Source organism: Malurus melanocephalus, unplaced genomic scaffold, assembly GCF_030028575.1.
Source record: "Malurus melanocephalus ecotype Western Australia unplaced genomic scaffold, MMel_1.1 scaffold_1289, whole genome shotgun sequence".
NCBI classification, from domain to species: Eukaryota; Metazoa; Chordata; class Aves; order Passeriformes; family Maluridae; genus Malurus; species Malurus melanocephalus.
The window spans coordinates 18,442-35,269 of NW_026624521.1; the positions used below are offsets into that span (position 1 = coordinate 18,442).

General features: G+C 52.2%; 1 protein-coding gene across 4 annotated transcripts; it reads right to left on the reverse strand.

Moving 5' to 3' along the window:
* Positions 1 to 602: 602 nt before the first annotated feature.
* Positions 603 to 16,162, reverse strand: WNT4 (Wnt family member 4). 4 transcript variants are annotated; one of them, XM_057387666.1, is made up of 7 exons: positions 15,328 to 15,575; positions 14,600 to 14,695; positions 13,887 to 14,119; positions 4,277 to 4,512; positions 2,155 to 2,286; positions 1,654 to 1,796; positions 603 to 1,436 (listed from the first exon to the last, which is right to left on the reverse strand). In XM_057387666.1, exons 3-7 carry the CDS (start codon positions 14,012 to 14,014, stop codon positions 969 to 971), a joined length of 1,107 nt encoding a protein of 368 aa, XP_057243649.1. In that variant the 5' UTR covers positions 14,015 to 14,119; positions 14,600 to 14,695; positions 15,328 to 15,575; the 3' UTR covers positions 603 to 968. The 4 variants fall into 4 exon arrangements, with proteins under 4 accessions (XP_057243649.1, XP_057243650.1, XP_057243651.1 ...); XM_057387667.1 differs by lacking the exons at positions 14,600 to 14,695; positions 15,328 to 15,575 and having other exon boundaries at positions 13,887 to 14,165; XM_057387668.1 differs by lacking the exons at positions 13,887 to 14,119; positions 14,600 to 14,695; positions 15,328 to 15,575 and adding an exon at positions 15,947 to 16,162 and having other exon boundaries at positions 605 to 1,436.
* Between the last annotated feature and the right edge of the window lie 666 nt (positions 16,163 to 16,828).

Sequence of the window (16,828 nt, forward strand, 5' to 3'; positions counted from 1 at the left end):
CTTCCTGAGCGTGAACAGGCAAATTGAAAAGGAAGAGGAGACCTGTTGTGGGATGCATACGTGAAGTGGGGTCAATTATGGCACAGAGGAAAAGAAATGCACTTGGATTTTCTCCAATCAGCCCCCAGCTCCATTAAGAGTCAGCAGATTGCAGGTATCACTGCCCTTCACTGTCCCCAGTGGAACCAGGTGCTGGAGAAGAGACTGGGGAAAGGGAGTTTGGTGGGACCATTGTGTCCTCCAGTAGCCTTGGGCAGCCACTGAGGAGCTTCTGTAAMGCAGAGCAGCCACTGGAGCTGCTCCAAAATCCATCCAGTGCCCAGAAAGCACTGGACCACCCCACAAGAAGGATGTGCAGTAGTGCCCCACATTGCTCTCATAAACTGATCACCCTGGCTAGGCTTTACATGGAGCTTAGCTCTTGGGAGGACAGTGCCACCCTGTCACCACCTGCCTGTCCCCTGCCATGCAGCTGGCTGCACAGGCTGGCTGTGCTCCATCCCCTCCTGAGGCTTAGCCAGGGCAGTGGTGCTCCAGGATGCTCAGCATTTGCCTTAAACAAACAAAAATAACTGCGACAGAAGATTTCAAATGCTGCATTACCCTTGTCTTAAACACTTGTTTGCAGCAATTCAGAGGCAGCAGGAACCTGTTGGATGGGAGCTGGCATCACACAGGTCCCCAGCTCACCAGACAGCAAATGTACACCAAGGACACCAAGGGGCTCTGGCGTCAGCAATAAATACAGCAAAGCAGACAAAACAAAATAAAAAAAAAAAGCCAACAATGATCAATTTTTTGAAACTTTAAATATTTTTTCTTTAAAATCTGTTTTTCTCTGTGGTTCTGTCTCTGTAAAGAGCTGTGCTCTCCCTGAAGCATCTGGGTCATTCCTCAGTCCTGGCTGTGGGGCAAGGGAGAAGCAGGGTCAGTTAAAGAGGATACAGGTGGGTGCTCTCCTCCGTGCATCACCGGCACGTGTGRATCTCCACCACCCGATGGCAGGGTTTGCATTTGACCGAGCAGCACCAGTGGAATTTGCAGCTGCACCTTTCCACAACTTCCACTTCATCCGTGTGAAAGCCACGGCCACAGCACATGAGCTCACAGCCATCAATGGCCTTGGAGGTCTTGTTGCACTGCCGCCCACTGGTGCCCAGGACCCCGTTCTTGAGGTCGTGGTCACAGAAGTCGGGACTGGAATCTAGGTAGACGAGGTCCTCATCTGTGTGTGGCTTGAACTGGGAGTTTTTGGGCACCAGCACTTTGGTGGATCCAATCTCGCTCTGTTCCACCTCTGTGGCACCATCGAATTTCTCCTTCAGGATGTTGCCCACTTTGCGGAAGGGGGGCATGGCTTTCCAGCACGTCTTGAACTCGCACGAGCCCGACACACCGTGACATTTACAYTCCACCCGCATGTTGTTCAGGATTGCCTGGAGGAACAGACACAAGSAACAGGATGGGATGGTCAGCGCAGGATGGGTACAGCAGGGAGGGCACAATGGATGGGGCCTGGCAGGGCTGTGCAGAAAATGCTACTGGGTGGGTATGGGATTAAAAAAAGCCCAAATGGCTCAAGGCGTGGCTGCAGAGCTCAGCTGGGATGCTGCAGAGCCACGCCAGCTGCCTTGGTCTGGTGGTTGCCATTACCTTCCTSCCCGCCTCGTTGTTGTGGAGGTTCATTAAGGCTCTGTTGGAAGAGGCCCCTTTGCTCCTCTCGCGGATGTCGACGAAGGACTGCGAGAAGGCCACGCCGTAGGCGATGTTATCGGAGCAGCCCGACCACTGGAAGCCTGAGGCAGAGAGCACAGATGAGACAGGTACTGCCACCCCGTAGTGCTTGCACTCTCCAGCYCTGCTCTTCCTAAAATCCAGGTGGCCTGTCCCCTCTCTGTCTTGCTGCCTACTAGTCTGAGCTGCCTGGGGAACTGGGGAAGCTGGTGATTGTGGCTCATGGGGACACACGGACAAGATGCTTTTCTCTGGCCTGTGGATGATGCTCCCAAGTGACTTCATGTAGATTAACCAGAGTTTTGTTTTTTTAAACTTTTCCCTCCTTTCTGGATGGCTCAAGAGAGTGGGTTTGAATTGCAGGAATCTGACTACTCCACATCCCCATGCAGCTGCARTGCCCCCTGTTCAGTCACTCACCCTGCGGGCTGCCCCCCTGCACTGTGCGGTCACATCCACACTTGTCCAGCTCTCCACTGCTGCAGGCACGGGTCACGGCGAAGGCCACCCCTGCTGAAGAGATGGCATAGACGAACGCTGCCTCCCGTGTCCCTGCAATGGCACAAACCACGGTGGAAAATGTGGCACCAAGTCCGAGGTAACACGAGCAGGAATTCTGGAGGGCATGCAGCCTTCCTGATGGCTCGCCAGTGTCTCTTCTTACCCATCTTAACACTGGTGTGGCACATAAACCCCCTGAAAAGCTGGTCTGAAAGCTGGCTCTTGGCAAAACATGCTATACAGAGCTATGAGCCTAAAAYCTTTGCTCTGTCACTTCCTCCTAGGATGAGGCAGTCCATGCAGGACCCCCWTCATACCCACCCCCAGGGATGATGTTTGCTTACTGCCAAGCCTGGACCTGAYTCATCAGAGACCTTTGGGTGCTGGGAGGTGTTCTGCAGCAGTGAGRGCCCATTCTTGCAATAGTGAAGAAGCTGGGAACTGCCCCACAACATTAAAATCAYGAATGATGGGTGAATGATAAAACCTGGCAATAGGAGAGACAGAGGCTGCACTGCCAATGTGGGCAGAGCTGCCAAGAGCTTACACAGAGGACGTTTTCCCTTGTGCTCTCAGGGCATCTCTGCCATGAAATCCCCTGCATCCAGAATAGCTGCTTTCCACATAGGAACACTCCCTGATGCTTCACATCCTTGCCATCCTCTTTCACAGGGTCCTGTATCTCCCAACACCTCCCAAACTACCTTGCAAAACCCTGCTTTGYTCCCAAAGCACCTCACAAAACCCCACTGGTGACCAGGGTGCAGTCCAGTCCCAGCTCCTGCGTCTTCTTATGTGGTGCCACATAGATGGGAAAAGCTTTTTTGGGAAGCTCAGTGCATCCCTGGGTGGGAACACACAGAGTAGCAGGGGCAGAGATCAGCTCTAGCAACACACAAATCCCCACTATTCTGTGAGGCCGGTTGAGGACAAAACCCCTCAATTTCTGAACAAAGAGGGCTGGCATTTGGGGTGGTCCCRTGCTCGATGCAGAGAGCAGACATCACCCAGCTTGCCGGTCAGAGAGAGGGCAGCTACTTTGGTGGTCGTATCCCAGACTTTGGTGGCCCAGCTGGCAGTGGCTGGGGAGGACCCAGCCAGTGTGGGGACTGAACTGCCTCCAAGTTAATCGAGGTTAATAGTAGGATCGTGTTGGTCGGTTTGTGCTGTGGCTGCCTAAAAAGAGACGACTTTTAGTTTCTGGTATTTCTGGTATTTCCAGTCCCTGAACCTTCACAAGAAGGGATCTTGTGAAGGGACCCCTGCATTGAGGGGAGAAAAGTAAAATAAGGAGCTGGGGGATGCTTTGGTCTAGGGGTGCTGGGATGGGGGAGGTGAGATGCCTCAGATGGCACCTGAGGCGAGAGAAGGGAATGCTTCAGAGATCTCAAGGGGCTGCAGAGGGGTTTTTCCCTCAATATCCTCACTCCAAACTCTGGTTTGACTGCAGTCCTGTGCTGCTGGGAAGCCTGGGTGCAGCTGGAATCAGAGGGGYTGGAGCTGCCCAGGCCATACCCAGCCCTGAAGGCTGGTGGTGGGTGATGATGCTCCCATGTGTTCTTCCCATGCCAGGCAGAACAGAGCCATCCTGACAGTGCCCACTGATGCTCTGACAGTGGCCACATGCCAGCCTGGCAGCAGCCACTGCTTCAGCCCTGCCTAGAAAGAGACCCAGTAAATGCAGCCATGGCTTTGTGGAGTGGAGCTTCTGGGTTTGGTGGGGAAGAGATGAGACCGCAGGGTGACTTTAGGACCTGTTTTTAAACTTGGCATGTCCTTGTCAATAGCTGTGAGAAAGGTTCAGGAAAGCAGAAGAACAGCAGGGGTCTGGATATGCTGTCCCCAACAGAGTGAAAAGAGCCCTGCTGAAGTGCACAGGGACCCTTCTGCCCCAAGATACAACACTGGATGGGCCATTCCTGACCCTCCCCAGCCACCAATTCAGWGGCAAGCAGGCAAAATCCCACCTGCAGCCCATCAGACTGCCTTTACAGCCATTCCCCCCGCAGCATCACCCCACACACACATCCTTCCAGCTCACCTTGTGTCACCACCTTGCCGAAGACGGGCAGGGTGTCCAGTGTGGAGCAGTTCCAGCGGCGGTTGCGGAAYTGGTACTGGCACTCCTCGATGGCCAGCTGGGCCCCGCGTCGCACCGAGTCCATCACCTCCAGGTTCCTCTTGCACATCTGCACCTGGCGCTGGATCAAACCCTTCAGCTTCTCACAGGTCTCCTCCTCGGAAATGCTCCCAACTGAAGACAGCTTTGCCAGGTACCTGCCATGACACCAGGACAACAGGTTAGGAGGWGAGGGCTGGGGGAGCCCAAATTCAGCTGGGACCCGTGCTGAGTCTTGCAGAAAGCAAGGAGACTGAACCTCTTATCCTCTCCATAGCTGAGACCTGCTGCCCATCTGGGGTCACCTTAAATGGAACCACAGCAGTGGCTCCACAGGATGCATTTTTGGCTGTCAGAGAATAAGCCCAAGCATACCAACCATCCCTCTGCAGCCTAGTCCCTGTCTCTCAGGGAGTCCAGCTAYTGGCTCCCCTTTGCCTCTGTTGCCTGCAAGGAAGATATTTTCAGYGTTGTCTGAATGTGCCTGGTCAGGTCTCCTGAGTACTGGCATATCCAAGTGCTACTAGGAAAAGCCAGAGGTCTCCAAAGTCAGCCAAAACAAGCAGGGCAGGCACTTGGCTGCCAGCTCCATCTGCCACAGTGCTCCCACACTGTGGCTGTGTGCTCATCACTGGCAAACATTGCCCTTCAAACCACTTCCCTCCTGGAGGCTGCTTTTAGCTGTCCCAGTCCCCAGGAGGCAGGGATGGCCTCTGGGAGCTGCCAGGTTTCCTGTCACTTGGGATTCAAGCAGGGCTTGAAGCAGGGAAGCAGAAGCAGGAGCCTGCTGGGGTAAATTGCACAGCCTAGCATGTGAATAGGGCCATGTGGTCTTTGCTGATCTGGACAAGACTGGYCCTGTGCAGGGGACCATGTGTTCTGCTTTCCATATCATAATCCTCAGCAAAAAGAGTCACAGAGCTGCTCTTGGGTGTCAGCATCAGGGGAATGAGGGAGGTTATCATTTAAGAGCAAACATCTCAAAAGCACTCAGCATTTCCTTGCCCCCTTGTGTGGATATGATGGTCCCTGTTGCACATCCCAGCMACTCAACCTCCCTCCTCTTGTGCTGTGGGCCATGCTTGCCCATTTCCCAGCTCCACCCTCCTGCCCCACCTTCTGGATCACAGAAGGAGCTTACAATAGACCAGTCAGATTTTCCAGCAGGGCTGTGTGATAATCCAATATCCTCCACAACTATTAGTGCCTGTGCTGGCAGGTGAGTGTGTGAGACTCCCATCTTCCTGTGGCTGCTGGCCACTTCAGATGCCACTGCCATGGTGGAGCCCTGACCTGCTGTGGACATAGAGGGTTCCCTGCAGGGAAAGGTGTAACTCACACTTGCACCCATCCACTGACCACACCGAGTTTTAGCATCCTTGGAATTGCTAGCACCACCTCGCTCTGCTACTCTGTCTGCACCAAGAGACAGTACTGAGCTTTTTGGAAACCTCATTCTTTGACTCTGCATTTCCCAGCCCTACAGAAACTTGTGGGGTTTTTTGTTTGCTTGTTTTTTTTAATTTCTCCTCCCAAGTTGCAACATCCTGCTAAGGATTTTTCTTTTGAAGCCCTGTTTGCCTCCGAGAAGTGACTGTGCAAAAGTGGCTCCTGTTCCCTGCCTGTTCCCATGCATCCCAGGAGCCAGATCTGCTGACTTCAGCCACAAAATCAAGTTGTCACAGCTTCTTCCTCCCATTAACCCTGCCAGTCTGCCCCAGGAGGAGAGAAAAGGATTTTCTCTTCTGTGCATCAGCAGAATTATTCACCAGCTTGGTTTCATGCTCACAACTGGGGGGCCGTGGGAGCCAGGGAGAAAGCTGTCTTGCCTCATGGTGTCTGTGGGGAGTCTGCATGGCAAGATGTCAAAAATATTCAGTTTTCCCTGTGTGTGATCATGGAGGCAATGCTTCTCTGACAGCAGGAAGTGGCAGCCTGCTGGGGTTTCAGAGCCAAGTGCTGTTTGAGCCTTTATACCAGCAAATCATCTTTGCCCAAGGTTTCCTGCTCCTCCAGGGGGATAGCCTGGTGTGCAGAGGACAGGATCTTATGCACAGGAGTGGCTTGAAAAACCCACTGTGGCCAAACTCAGGAATGTCACCTTTCTGTTGGCTCCCACACCGTGCAACTGGTGTCCCCAACCCAGACATGGAGTGCAATATCTGCTGTTCTCACATCTATTGCTGCACTTGGCTGACCTGGGCTGAAGGCACCAAACCACCTCTGGGAGCTTTGAGGATGTTGAATGCTGAGCATGCACAGAGTTCCTGTAASAGCTGTCTCCTCCCAGGCCCAGCCATCGTTCCACTTTGGGCATGGGGATGATGGCACACAGCAGAGTGTAAGATTCAGCCCARGACAATGTGGGTTATTGATCCKCTTTGAGCCTGGAAGYCAAGAAAATCAGAATCTATCTCCASTACTAACCTCTTGTGCTGATTTGGCTTCCCCCTCTGCTGGCAACTCCAGCAGTATTTATCATGCCAGAGAAGCAGCTTCTTTAAAGCCATGACACTGGTCCTACAGATAAGTCAGTGCCCACTCTGAGTGCAGACACACTGGCAGAAGAGTTCTGGGACACAGGTGTAGCAGCCACATTMATATCAGCTCTGCTCAGGATGGGGCATCATCTCCTTTTCTAATATATTTCCCAGCTCGAGATTCTCTGGGCAATGTGGAGTAATAAATTCAAAACAGGCATAAAGGAAAAGTGTGACAGGAGCCTTTCAAGCTTTTCCAAGGAGATGCACCTGATAAGGTGCTTTCCCAACCCACATTTAATGCTGTTTGGGATGATAAAACAAAGGCCAAGGATGCTTCAAAGATAGGTAGAGCTCTCCAAGAATGGGTCTGGTAATTTGTTTTGCAAGGCAGATAAAGAAGATGAAACTATCCAGAACAGTGTTCTGGCCTCTGTCCCCCTTGACAGTTCCTGTGTCCCATCACCCCTCCTCAGCCTGTGCTTGCCAGCCCCTCTGTGGAGATGGAGGCAGCTGTGCCTAAAATGCTGCAGCCCCATCACACCACCAGTTTGTTACCAGGCCAGGAGAACCATCACTGCTTTCCAAAAGACATGGTTTTTGAAGGGGGAGGAAGCTCCTGTCCTGATCCCTGGTTCAGCATGGATCAAGAGGTTGAGGCAAGGATTTAAGGAAGGACCTTCGCTCAAGGACCTCAGCTTTGAGGAATCTCATCACATCGCATTCAGGTGGACCAGGTGGGAACATCTTATCCCCTTCCCCTCTCTGGAGCAGATGAAGAGTGAGGTAAGAGCTGGGTAAACRTGCTCTGCCCTCACCAGCACTCAGAGATACTTCCATCCCATGAGTTTCAGGATTTTGGAGCACCAACCCACCTGCAGCATCCCAGAGTCCCCAAGGAAACCTGATGCCAGTGCTTTGCCTGGTCCTTAACAAGAACTTCACTCCAAACTTTGTTTTCTTGGGTTGAAGTGGTAGAATCCACAGCCAAAGCCTTTGTCTACCTGCACAGAGAACCAGACAGACACAGCAGGAGGAATGTGAGAAACAGCTCCTGCCCTCTGCTAGGTCTCAATATTGGTCTCCATTGTGATATCACATCTCAATTGCTATGCAGAGCTCTAGATTATAATTTAAATCTCACACACAGCCTCAAAACAGCCCTGCTTGTGGGAAACAAACCCAAATAATRGCATATTTTCTTCCTTGTCCAAGACTGGGCAAAGAACATTTCAACTGCTGCCCACACCATTTTTTCAAGTTCTGTCTTCTTGCTTCATCATGACCTTTGTATGCTTCTTTTCTGCTGCCTTTAAATCCAGACAARTCACTTGCAGAACATGCTTCCTCTTAAGAGTCATTGATTTAAGACAAAACTGACAGAAAACCCTTCCTTTTTCTTTCCATCCACAGTACTGAGATCAGGAATTTAAGAAGTTGCAGCTGATCCACTCGGTGAGCTGGCAGATAAGTAAATCTCAAATCCAGGCACCTTTGGAAAGGTAGGGGATGTCAGAAAGCTCTGCTTAAATGCAAGTTATGATAATACTTTCAGGAGGAAGAATAATTGGTGAAATGACAAGGAGKCATTGAAAGAGCCACGGTGGCTGGCAGATAGAGCCAGGAGGAAAGGGGAGGAGATTCCCTGCCATAAAAAGGTGTGGAAATTTCAGTCATTGACAAATACTCAATAGAGGTGGGTCAGAGAAGATGCAGCAGACGTCTTTGAGACAGCAAAGATCTCTGGTGTTTCTTTTATTCAAACAAGTGAGTTTTAAGTGTGAGAACTCTTTGTATTGTCTCATTTTGGGAATATTTTCCTGAAGATGAGAACTTTCAGACCAAGGCCAGTGGCATCCCTGATAAACCACCCAACAGATATTCTGAAATCAGGCTCAGAAGCTTCATCCTGCTCAGCAAATACTCAACCTTCCCACAAGGAAGGTGTCCCCAACCAAAGCCACAAAAGGCTTGTCCAAGCTTTAAATTGTGAAGATGATTCAGCTCTGCTCAGCAAACACTCCCCTGCTTGTGGAAGAGTCAGTAAGTGCATCTCTGTGTCTTCTGAGGCTGCAGGGACAGTCAGCAGTGACTTGGGATTCTACTGAGCATTGTGACTGCTTGTGCAGGCATGTTTCTTCTGGGAAAGAACTTAAAGGCTTGTTTAGAATGTGAAAAATGCATGGAAAACCCCCATGCATCCCTATGTGCATCTGTCTGCACAGATAGATAAATAYACACAGATAAATGCAGGGAGAGGGACCGATCACTGTTTTGGCTCCTGGCAAGGACCCATCCTGCAAGATATGGAGAAGTGTTTTATCTTCCTCGTTGCTTTCCCCTAGCAAGCAGGGTGAGTGAAGCCATGGAAAGATGTCTCAGGCTGGCAGGTCAGATGATGCTCAAGCCCCCAAGATTTCTTGTGGTGTCCCACATTGGGCTCAGTGCTGCTCTCCCTGTGCCAACAGTACTGGCAGGGACCTCCATATTCATGGTGCCTCAAGTCTGCCAGCTTGCACATGTTCCTGTCAGGATTTGCAGGAGACAAATTTTGGGGTTTCACAGGGAACATCCTGCTGCTGTCGGGGCACGAGGGCTCCTCGGATTGGCTGATGCTCATCGACTTCGAGTACAGCAGCTACAACTACTGGTGGGTTTGGGGGATTTTTGGAGGATTTTGGGGTCCCTGGGGGGCTTTTGGGGTCTCTGTCCTGCCCCTCACACTCCACAATCCCATTGGGATTTGGGGGCCTCACCCTCACATTCCACAATCCCATTGGGATTTGGGTTTTTTCTGTCCTTGGTCCTGGGAGATTTGGGGTCCCTGGGGTGTTTTTGGGATCTTCTTCCTGCCCCCTTTCATTCCGTGATCCCACTGGGATTTGGATTTTTCCCATAACAATTCCAGGATCCTGGGTGGAGTTTTGGGGATTTCTGGAGGGTTTTGGGGTCCCTGGGGGTCCATCCTGCCCCCTTTCATTCCATAATCCCATTGGGATTATGCTGCAAGGTTTCCCTTGTCCAGCTGCTAACTCTGTAGCCGTCTTTGGCCCTCCCAGGGACTGGACATCCATCCTTTGCTGGCATTAGACATTCCACCCTTCTAAGTGTTAACTATGATTTACAAAGTCATCATCTGAGAGCCTGTCTGGTCTCTCTCTTGCAAGAAACATAGCCATCCATCTCAGTCCTTCCTATCACAGTTAGGGCACCATCTCTTGGCTGAAACTTGCTCATCACACCTATGCTTCATCTCYAATTAACAGCTGCCAAAAGAGTCACCCAGGAGCAGGCATTGCTGTGCTCACCATTACCTGCCTACACTCCAATCCTCAGCCCAAGGGGAAGCCTACACCTCCAATCCTGTGCCCCAATCCCTTGCACCCTGCCCCTAACACCATGTGCATCTAGCAAACACCCATCCCCAGCCACGGCTTTCCCCCTCCATCACAAGTCCCTGTAGTCTGTGAGATACCACTGCTTGTCCTAAGCCAGTGCTGCTTTTTGGCAAAACCTCCACTTCCTAATGGGGAAGTGCAGGATGGTAGCTGGGAAGAGCCTGAACAGCATCTATTTTGAAAATCTGCTTTGAATGTGTAGGAACCATCCTTTGTTTACTTTACAAACCAATAGAATCTACTCCTGGACTCAGGTACAACACCAACACCTTGCTGCAAGAGGAGGCAAGTGCAGACCAACTCCTGCAGTGCTTCAGGCTAGACTTGGTCGGAGAAAACCTGGTGAGTTTAAAGTCCTGATCAGAATTTGCAAATATGTGGCAAAAAAAAAGCCTTCTACAGGATTAATTTGATCCCACCCAACTTTCAACAGACCCCAGGCTGCTCTCCATTGGCCAAAGAGACTCAATTACTTTTCCCAAGTAATTTCATGAAAGCACAATGCTGGCTTCAGTTCTGCTGAGCCAGCCAGATCCTGCATGGCACCTTCCTGGCTGTGAAGTGCAACAGCCCATGGCAGCAGGTCTGACAGAGCCTGGAGGATGTGCCAGGGGTCACCCACAGGTGTTGGGGACAGACACCCTGGGGTGGCTGAGGTTACTTGAACTGAGTATCCAAAGTGGAGTCTGCCATTCAAGCAGCTTTGGGTGACTGAAAGTTTTGTGGATTCACAAGGCTTTCAAGCTTTAAGGAAAAATCACCAATTATTGTAAGACCCAATGTCACTTCACTTGTAAAGAAATACACAATAATCCCTAGAAACTGTTAACCTCCAGGACTGCTCAACAATTTTATCATTTTAAGAAAGCAGCTGTAATGCATTTCTCTACATCTACAAGAACAAATTAATCAAGCAGACAGTAGCTTTCAGCAGAGTAATATAAATTATTTTTTTGCTTCAATGCAAAAGTCCAGTTCTGATTCATGGAGTCACATCAAGCCATTGCAAAAACAAAACCTGCGTGTGCTGTTGTTCATATTTGGAGTTTATCCAGTTCTTCACAACCTAGTGTGCAGAGTGGCTTTATCTCCCTCCTGTCCATAATCCCTAGAGTTAGGTTCTGCTGTGAAAGATTAAGGTGTGATTTTATTTGAGGCTTTCTTAGGAAAGGACAGAAAAGCCCATCACCATTGAGGAGTCAGAGAGCACAGGGACCTCCAACATTCTGGCAAACACAACCCTGAAGGGTGTCTGCCAGACAGGACCATTGCTCAGAGACAAGCCAAACTTGTTTGGAAATCCAGTGCCAGGACTACTGGATGCAACCAGCAGGGTGCAACCCACAACCAGTCCATTTTCATCACCSAGCTGAAATTAGCTGGTTTTTGTCAGAAGTGGTAAGACTTACAAATAAATAAATAAAAATTRAAATRTATTTCCAGCAGTCTCACTTTYCCACCTGACAGCCTTGGGAATGGGTACCATGGGTTCRTGCACCAACCTTGTGAACTTGGCAGGACCCCCAGAGCAATGCAAAGGAGCCCTGAGCATCCCAGAAGTGGAGAGCCACTCATCCGACTCACAGCACCCCTCAAAGTAAGGAAATTACTCATTAAACTCAAATGGTGTGACCCACCACCCTGGCTCCTGGGACAGATGTGATCGGGGAGCCTCCCTGATACTGTCCTCACAGAAAAAAAACAGGAGAATGGAGAGGGAGCAGAGCTTGGCATGAAGAGCTCTGCCTTAGAGCCAAACCTGCAGCATGGCATCTTATGGGAAAATRCCAGACCTGTTCTTTGGCAGGTGGAAAACTGAACCATTGCAATGACAATGCAAAGAAGCTTGTACAGAATTAAACTAAGCCAGGCTCCAGGTGAAGTAACCTTTACCCACTATCAAAGCTGTGGAGACTCAACAAAATAAAGCTTGGTTTAAAACCAGAAGGATGCAAATGCAGGACCMAGGCATGCTTTCTCTCAAATTCTCTGCACTGCATAATGACGCAAACAAAATGAACATTCTGGCTGCTCTTGCCATGCCCCCACTCCCAAACTGGCAGACAAGGGAACAGAGAATTGGACCCTGTATTTGCAAAGCACCTTGTGATGTTCCAGTGAAAGGGGACCAGGGAAATCCAAACTCCTTTTATCCCTTCYTCACCAGCCCTTGAAACTGGTTAGAGAGCAGCTGCTTAGCCAGGCTTGTCTGGACCCTCACAATGTCTTCAAGCTTTCCCAGAGCACTCTAATTAATTTTTTTTAGGTTTTAAAAGCCCATCTGTGCTCCTGGCCCTTTAAGCCAAGTCCCAAGCCCAGATGGAAATTTTAAATCCCTGTAAAGAACGGGTAGACAGAGCTGCTGGTGGTGCACCCTGCTCTGCAATGGCATAACCACATCTCAGACCAAGCATGTCAATATGGAGAGCCTCCTCCAGAGCCAGTTTTAGCTGCAAGAAAATGGAGAGAGGCTGTAATGATTCCTAGATAGTTTGATAACCAGGCATCTCACCCCCTAAAAGACCCTGCCCTGTTGTATCTGATGTTTTTTGTTTCTGTTCTCTCATCATTCAAACCCCCTGAACAGCTCGAGAGCAAGGCAGTGGGCCCCAGTGCCTCATGCAGTTAAGTGGATCTTTACATCCACATCCCACTTTGCACATTTTCTAGTTCACTTCTTCAGGTGGACTTCTTCTCTCCAAAGTAAGTAAATAAATGAATAACCAACTAACTAAACAACTGGACTAAAACCAGAGCCCAGCATTCCCATGCCAGCTGTGGAATAATACTTGTTTGGCTGGAACTCTCTATGAAACACCCTCAGCATCAGGATGGGTTTGGAGCACAAAAAGGCCTTGCTTCCAAATTCAACCACATCACTGCACATGTGGGTTCAAGAGTCTGTGAAGCACAAGTTGCTTTGAAAAGTGATTCACATGCTTCCCCTGTGTAAAGCACATCCTGGACTTCTTCAGAGATAAAGCAGAAGCCAGAGGGACCTTCCTGTGCACAGCCAGTGAGATGTAAACGGCTCTATCTACAGCCCTTTATTTAATTTACAAATCTGTGCCTAAATAGGCAGGAGGCAAAGCTTTAAAACTATCTGAGCCTCCAAAGTCAGGAGGAAGAGCAAGCCTGAGCCTTTCACAAGAAGTGGGAATGAAGCATCTCTTCAGATGTGGAGAACAGAGGCTTTCTGGATAGGCAACAAGCCAAGCAGCAACTCCCCAAAGCCAAGACACCGAGAAAACACACCTGAGGTTTGCTTCCTAACCAGGGAGAAAGTAGCTTGGTTTGTTTACTGGAAAGATTTGGAAAATCTCTTCCAGCTCAATGGTCACTGTAGCAGAGGGATCCCTCTGAGAGATCCCCACACCATCTCCTTTTTACACTGGATGGGACAGCTTAGCAGACACCACTGCAWGGCCAAAACGAGCACTTTCCCCACAAAGCCAGGCTTACAGAAACTCTCAGCTCAAGCGTTGCAAGCGGCATCTCTCCAAAGCGCTGGGGGAATGCGAGTCTGGACAGGTTGAAAGAAGCTTTAGAGCTTTAGGGGGAGAGGAAAAAAAGCTCACAACTGAGCTTAATCACTAATCCAGCAGGTTTCTGGAAAAGCAAACTTCACTGCGCGCTGCCACTCAGGGCACACACCTCTGTGCAGAACTATGTGCCTGGCGAGGCTGGATCCGTCCCGTGTGCTGGGAGCAAGCTGGCAGTGCCCTGGGATAGCGCCAAGCATGCCGAGCCCACACGCATGAAGACATACGAGGCACACTCATTCCTCGAATATCTGATAACTCCTGGGATCCTTCTAACTCTGTTTATTGCCTCCAGCAGCCTTTGTTTCTGATGTGAGAAGATAAACAATGGGAATTGTCTTAATCCTAAAGGCAAAGAATAAAAAGCACTGAGCGGGGGACGATCCTTTTATCATGATACATTTGCAACATCAAAAAAAGCTGACCCCCTTCCTTTCAAACGCACTGAAATGTATCTGCTTTTCCTCCCCTGTTGGCAGGAATGAGCCCTCCACTCTCTGCTGCCGAGCCCCCCACGCCCACCCTTGCTCTACCAGCACGGACGGCTGCACACAGCCCTCCCCGACTAGTGCGGCAAATCACCCCCTCCGGCTCACCTCCCAAATCCTCATCCCAGCTGTGTGCGGCAARGGGACCGAGGGCAGTCCCACCTCTGCACATCCGTGTGAGCTTGCTGACCTCACCCGTGAAATCCCCACTTTCCCCTGTGCCCGCCCCAGGGCAGCTGAAGCTGCTTCTCTACRCAGATCTGCCATCATCCCACAGAGCTTCCTCAGCAGGACTTTCTTCCTGCAGGAAAAAACACTCCCACAGTTCCCAATATACCTTCACTAGAAGCATGACAGCTTAAAAGACCACCTTGATAGCTGCTATGATCCACCCACCAGTTGCCGGAGATGTGTGGCACGCAAGTCGCTCCATCTGGCAAAGGAGGAGGGGAGAAGGACTAAGCACTAAMGCATCGCCGGCAGCCACCTTTTCCCACAGGCAGGACACTTGGAGAGTGCCGCTGACCCTGGGGAGCATCACCTAAACGCCACCCACATCCCACAGCCTCCAGCGAGTCAAAAGCTAAAGGCAGGAGAGATGGGAGCCGTGTCTGGATGCAGAAAGGAYTCCTTGTGCGAGGGATGCGTGCCCACCTGAGCACCTGTGTTGGGAAAAGTGCAAGAGGCTCGGGATCTTTCAATCCGACAATCCCGGGAAGTCCCTTTCCTGCGTGGTGTACCTGTCCCTGCCCCAGAAATCCATGAAGGTGAGATGGAGGCRGCCCAAGCTCCCAGCCGCAGAGCGGGTCTGCAGGGTGCGTGCACGGGAACTAATTAGTTCCCGTCAGCCGGCAACACGGGCAGCAGGGAAAGCACCATCTCCCACCAAAGCACATTTATCAGCAGGAACCSATGCCTTCGTTCAAAGTTAGGTGGGAAAGTGCTGTCATGCTCCATCCCCTCTGCCTCGGGGAGGGGGGAAGGGGGGTGTCCTCTTCAGAAAGCAGTCCCACTGCCTTGGCAAACACGTAGGAATTTTCCAGAACGATTTCCGCCCCTGTTTACCTTACACATTATTTCAGTGTTTGTTCAGCGGGTTCCCGATGTCATCTGGCTCCTTTGCGGCGTGCAACAGTCCCCCGACACCCGTCTTCCTACCGGGAATGGGGGGCTGAGGCGTGGGCAGCCCTGCTCGCCGCAGATCCCCGGGCCCAACACGCCAGGCCACCCCAGCTCTGCCAAACCCTTCCCTGGACCGCTGGCCCTCGCGTGGCATTTCGCCAACCCCCAGGCCCCGCTCCGACCCGATGCCCCGACCTCCGCTCGTGATCCCGGCGTGATCTTGGATTCATAACTTAAGGACAAAAAAAAAAAAAAAAAAATGGGATGGGGGCTAAGCAGTCCCTGTCCCATCAGCCGCGATAACACACCGCCGCTGAGCGGCTGAACGGAGTCGGCATCCTCTGCCGCCCACCTGCCTGCGGATGAGGGCGGCGAGGGTCAGCGGGGACAGGGGACCGGCGCACGGCGATGTGTGCCCGATGCCCCGCCGGCACCGAGCAGCATCGCTACGGGGGTCGCGCCCCGCTGCTGCCCGACCCCGCGGCACCTGCTCCGCGCCCCCGGCTCTGCCAACAAGTGGCGGCGMGTCCGCGTTCCCCCCTCTCGCCCCGCGGCTACTCACAACCAGTTGCTGGCGTTGGCTGAGAAGGTGGCGAGGATGATGAGCAGCAAGGAGCGCAGAGAATACTCCGGGCTCATCCTGGGGGGCAGGCGGGGTGAGACTGCGCGGAGCCGGCAGCGGCAGCGCCCCCGCCGCCCCTTGCCCGGGGCAGCCGCCGCCGCAGGTGGGCGCGGGCAGGAGCGGCGGGCGCTGCCCGCTTGATGCTCCCGCGGCGGCCGCCGAGCCCGACTGTCAGCGCGGCCGGCCCGTCCCGGGATGGAGCGGCGGGGCCGGAGGCGGGCCGGAGGCGGAGGCAGCGCTGGGGGCCGGCCCGGCTCCGCCGCTCCCTGGGCGGGACCCGCTGCCGGGGACACCCCCGGGGCGGGCCGGAGGCGGGGAGGGCACCGGCGAGGGCATTCGGGAGGGTATGGGGTGCTCCAGCGGCGGGGAGGGCAGTGGGAGCTTCTCCGGGGATCCGGCGGCGCCCCCGCATTGCTGCCGCACCCACCGAGCGGCACCGTCGGGTGGCTCCGGGGTGTGCGGGGAGAGACGGGGGAGCCTCGCAGCGGGGAGGGGCCGGGCTTTCCGCATTTGATATTTTTGGGTTAATTTCCCGGTGGCTGTGAAGAAGCAGAGCCCCGAAATGTCTTGGCGCTCCTGGAGTTTCCGTGTTGCTGCGAGCAGCCTTGGGATCGCCCAGGCTGCCTTCCTCAATAAGCAGTCGTTTGACTGGGAGTGATTTTCTAGATCCCAGTTTCTGAGGATGCACCATAAATGCCAAAGTGCGTTTCAGAAGTTGCAGCTAAGGAGAGGGGTCTGGGAGGGTTCTGTCTGGGAGTTCTRTCAGGAGAGCAGCATTTGGTGCCAGAGCAGGGACGAGTTTACAAACCCCCTTGGCATCTC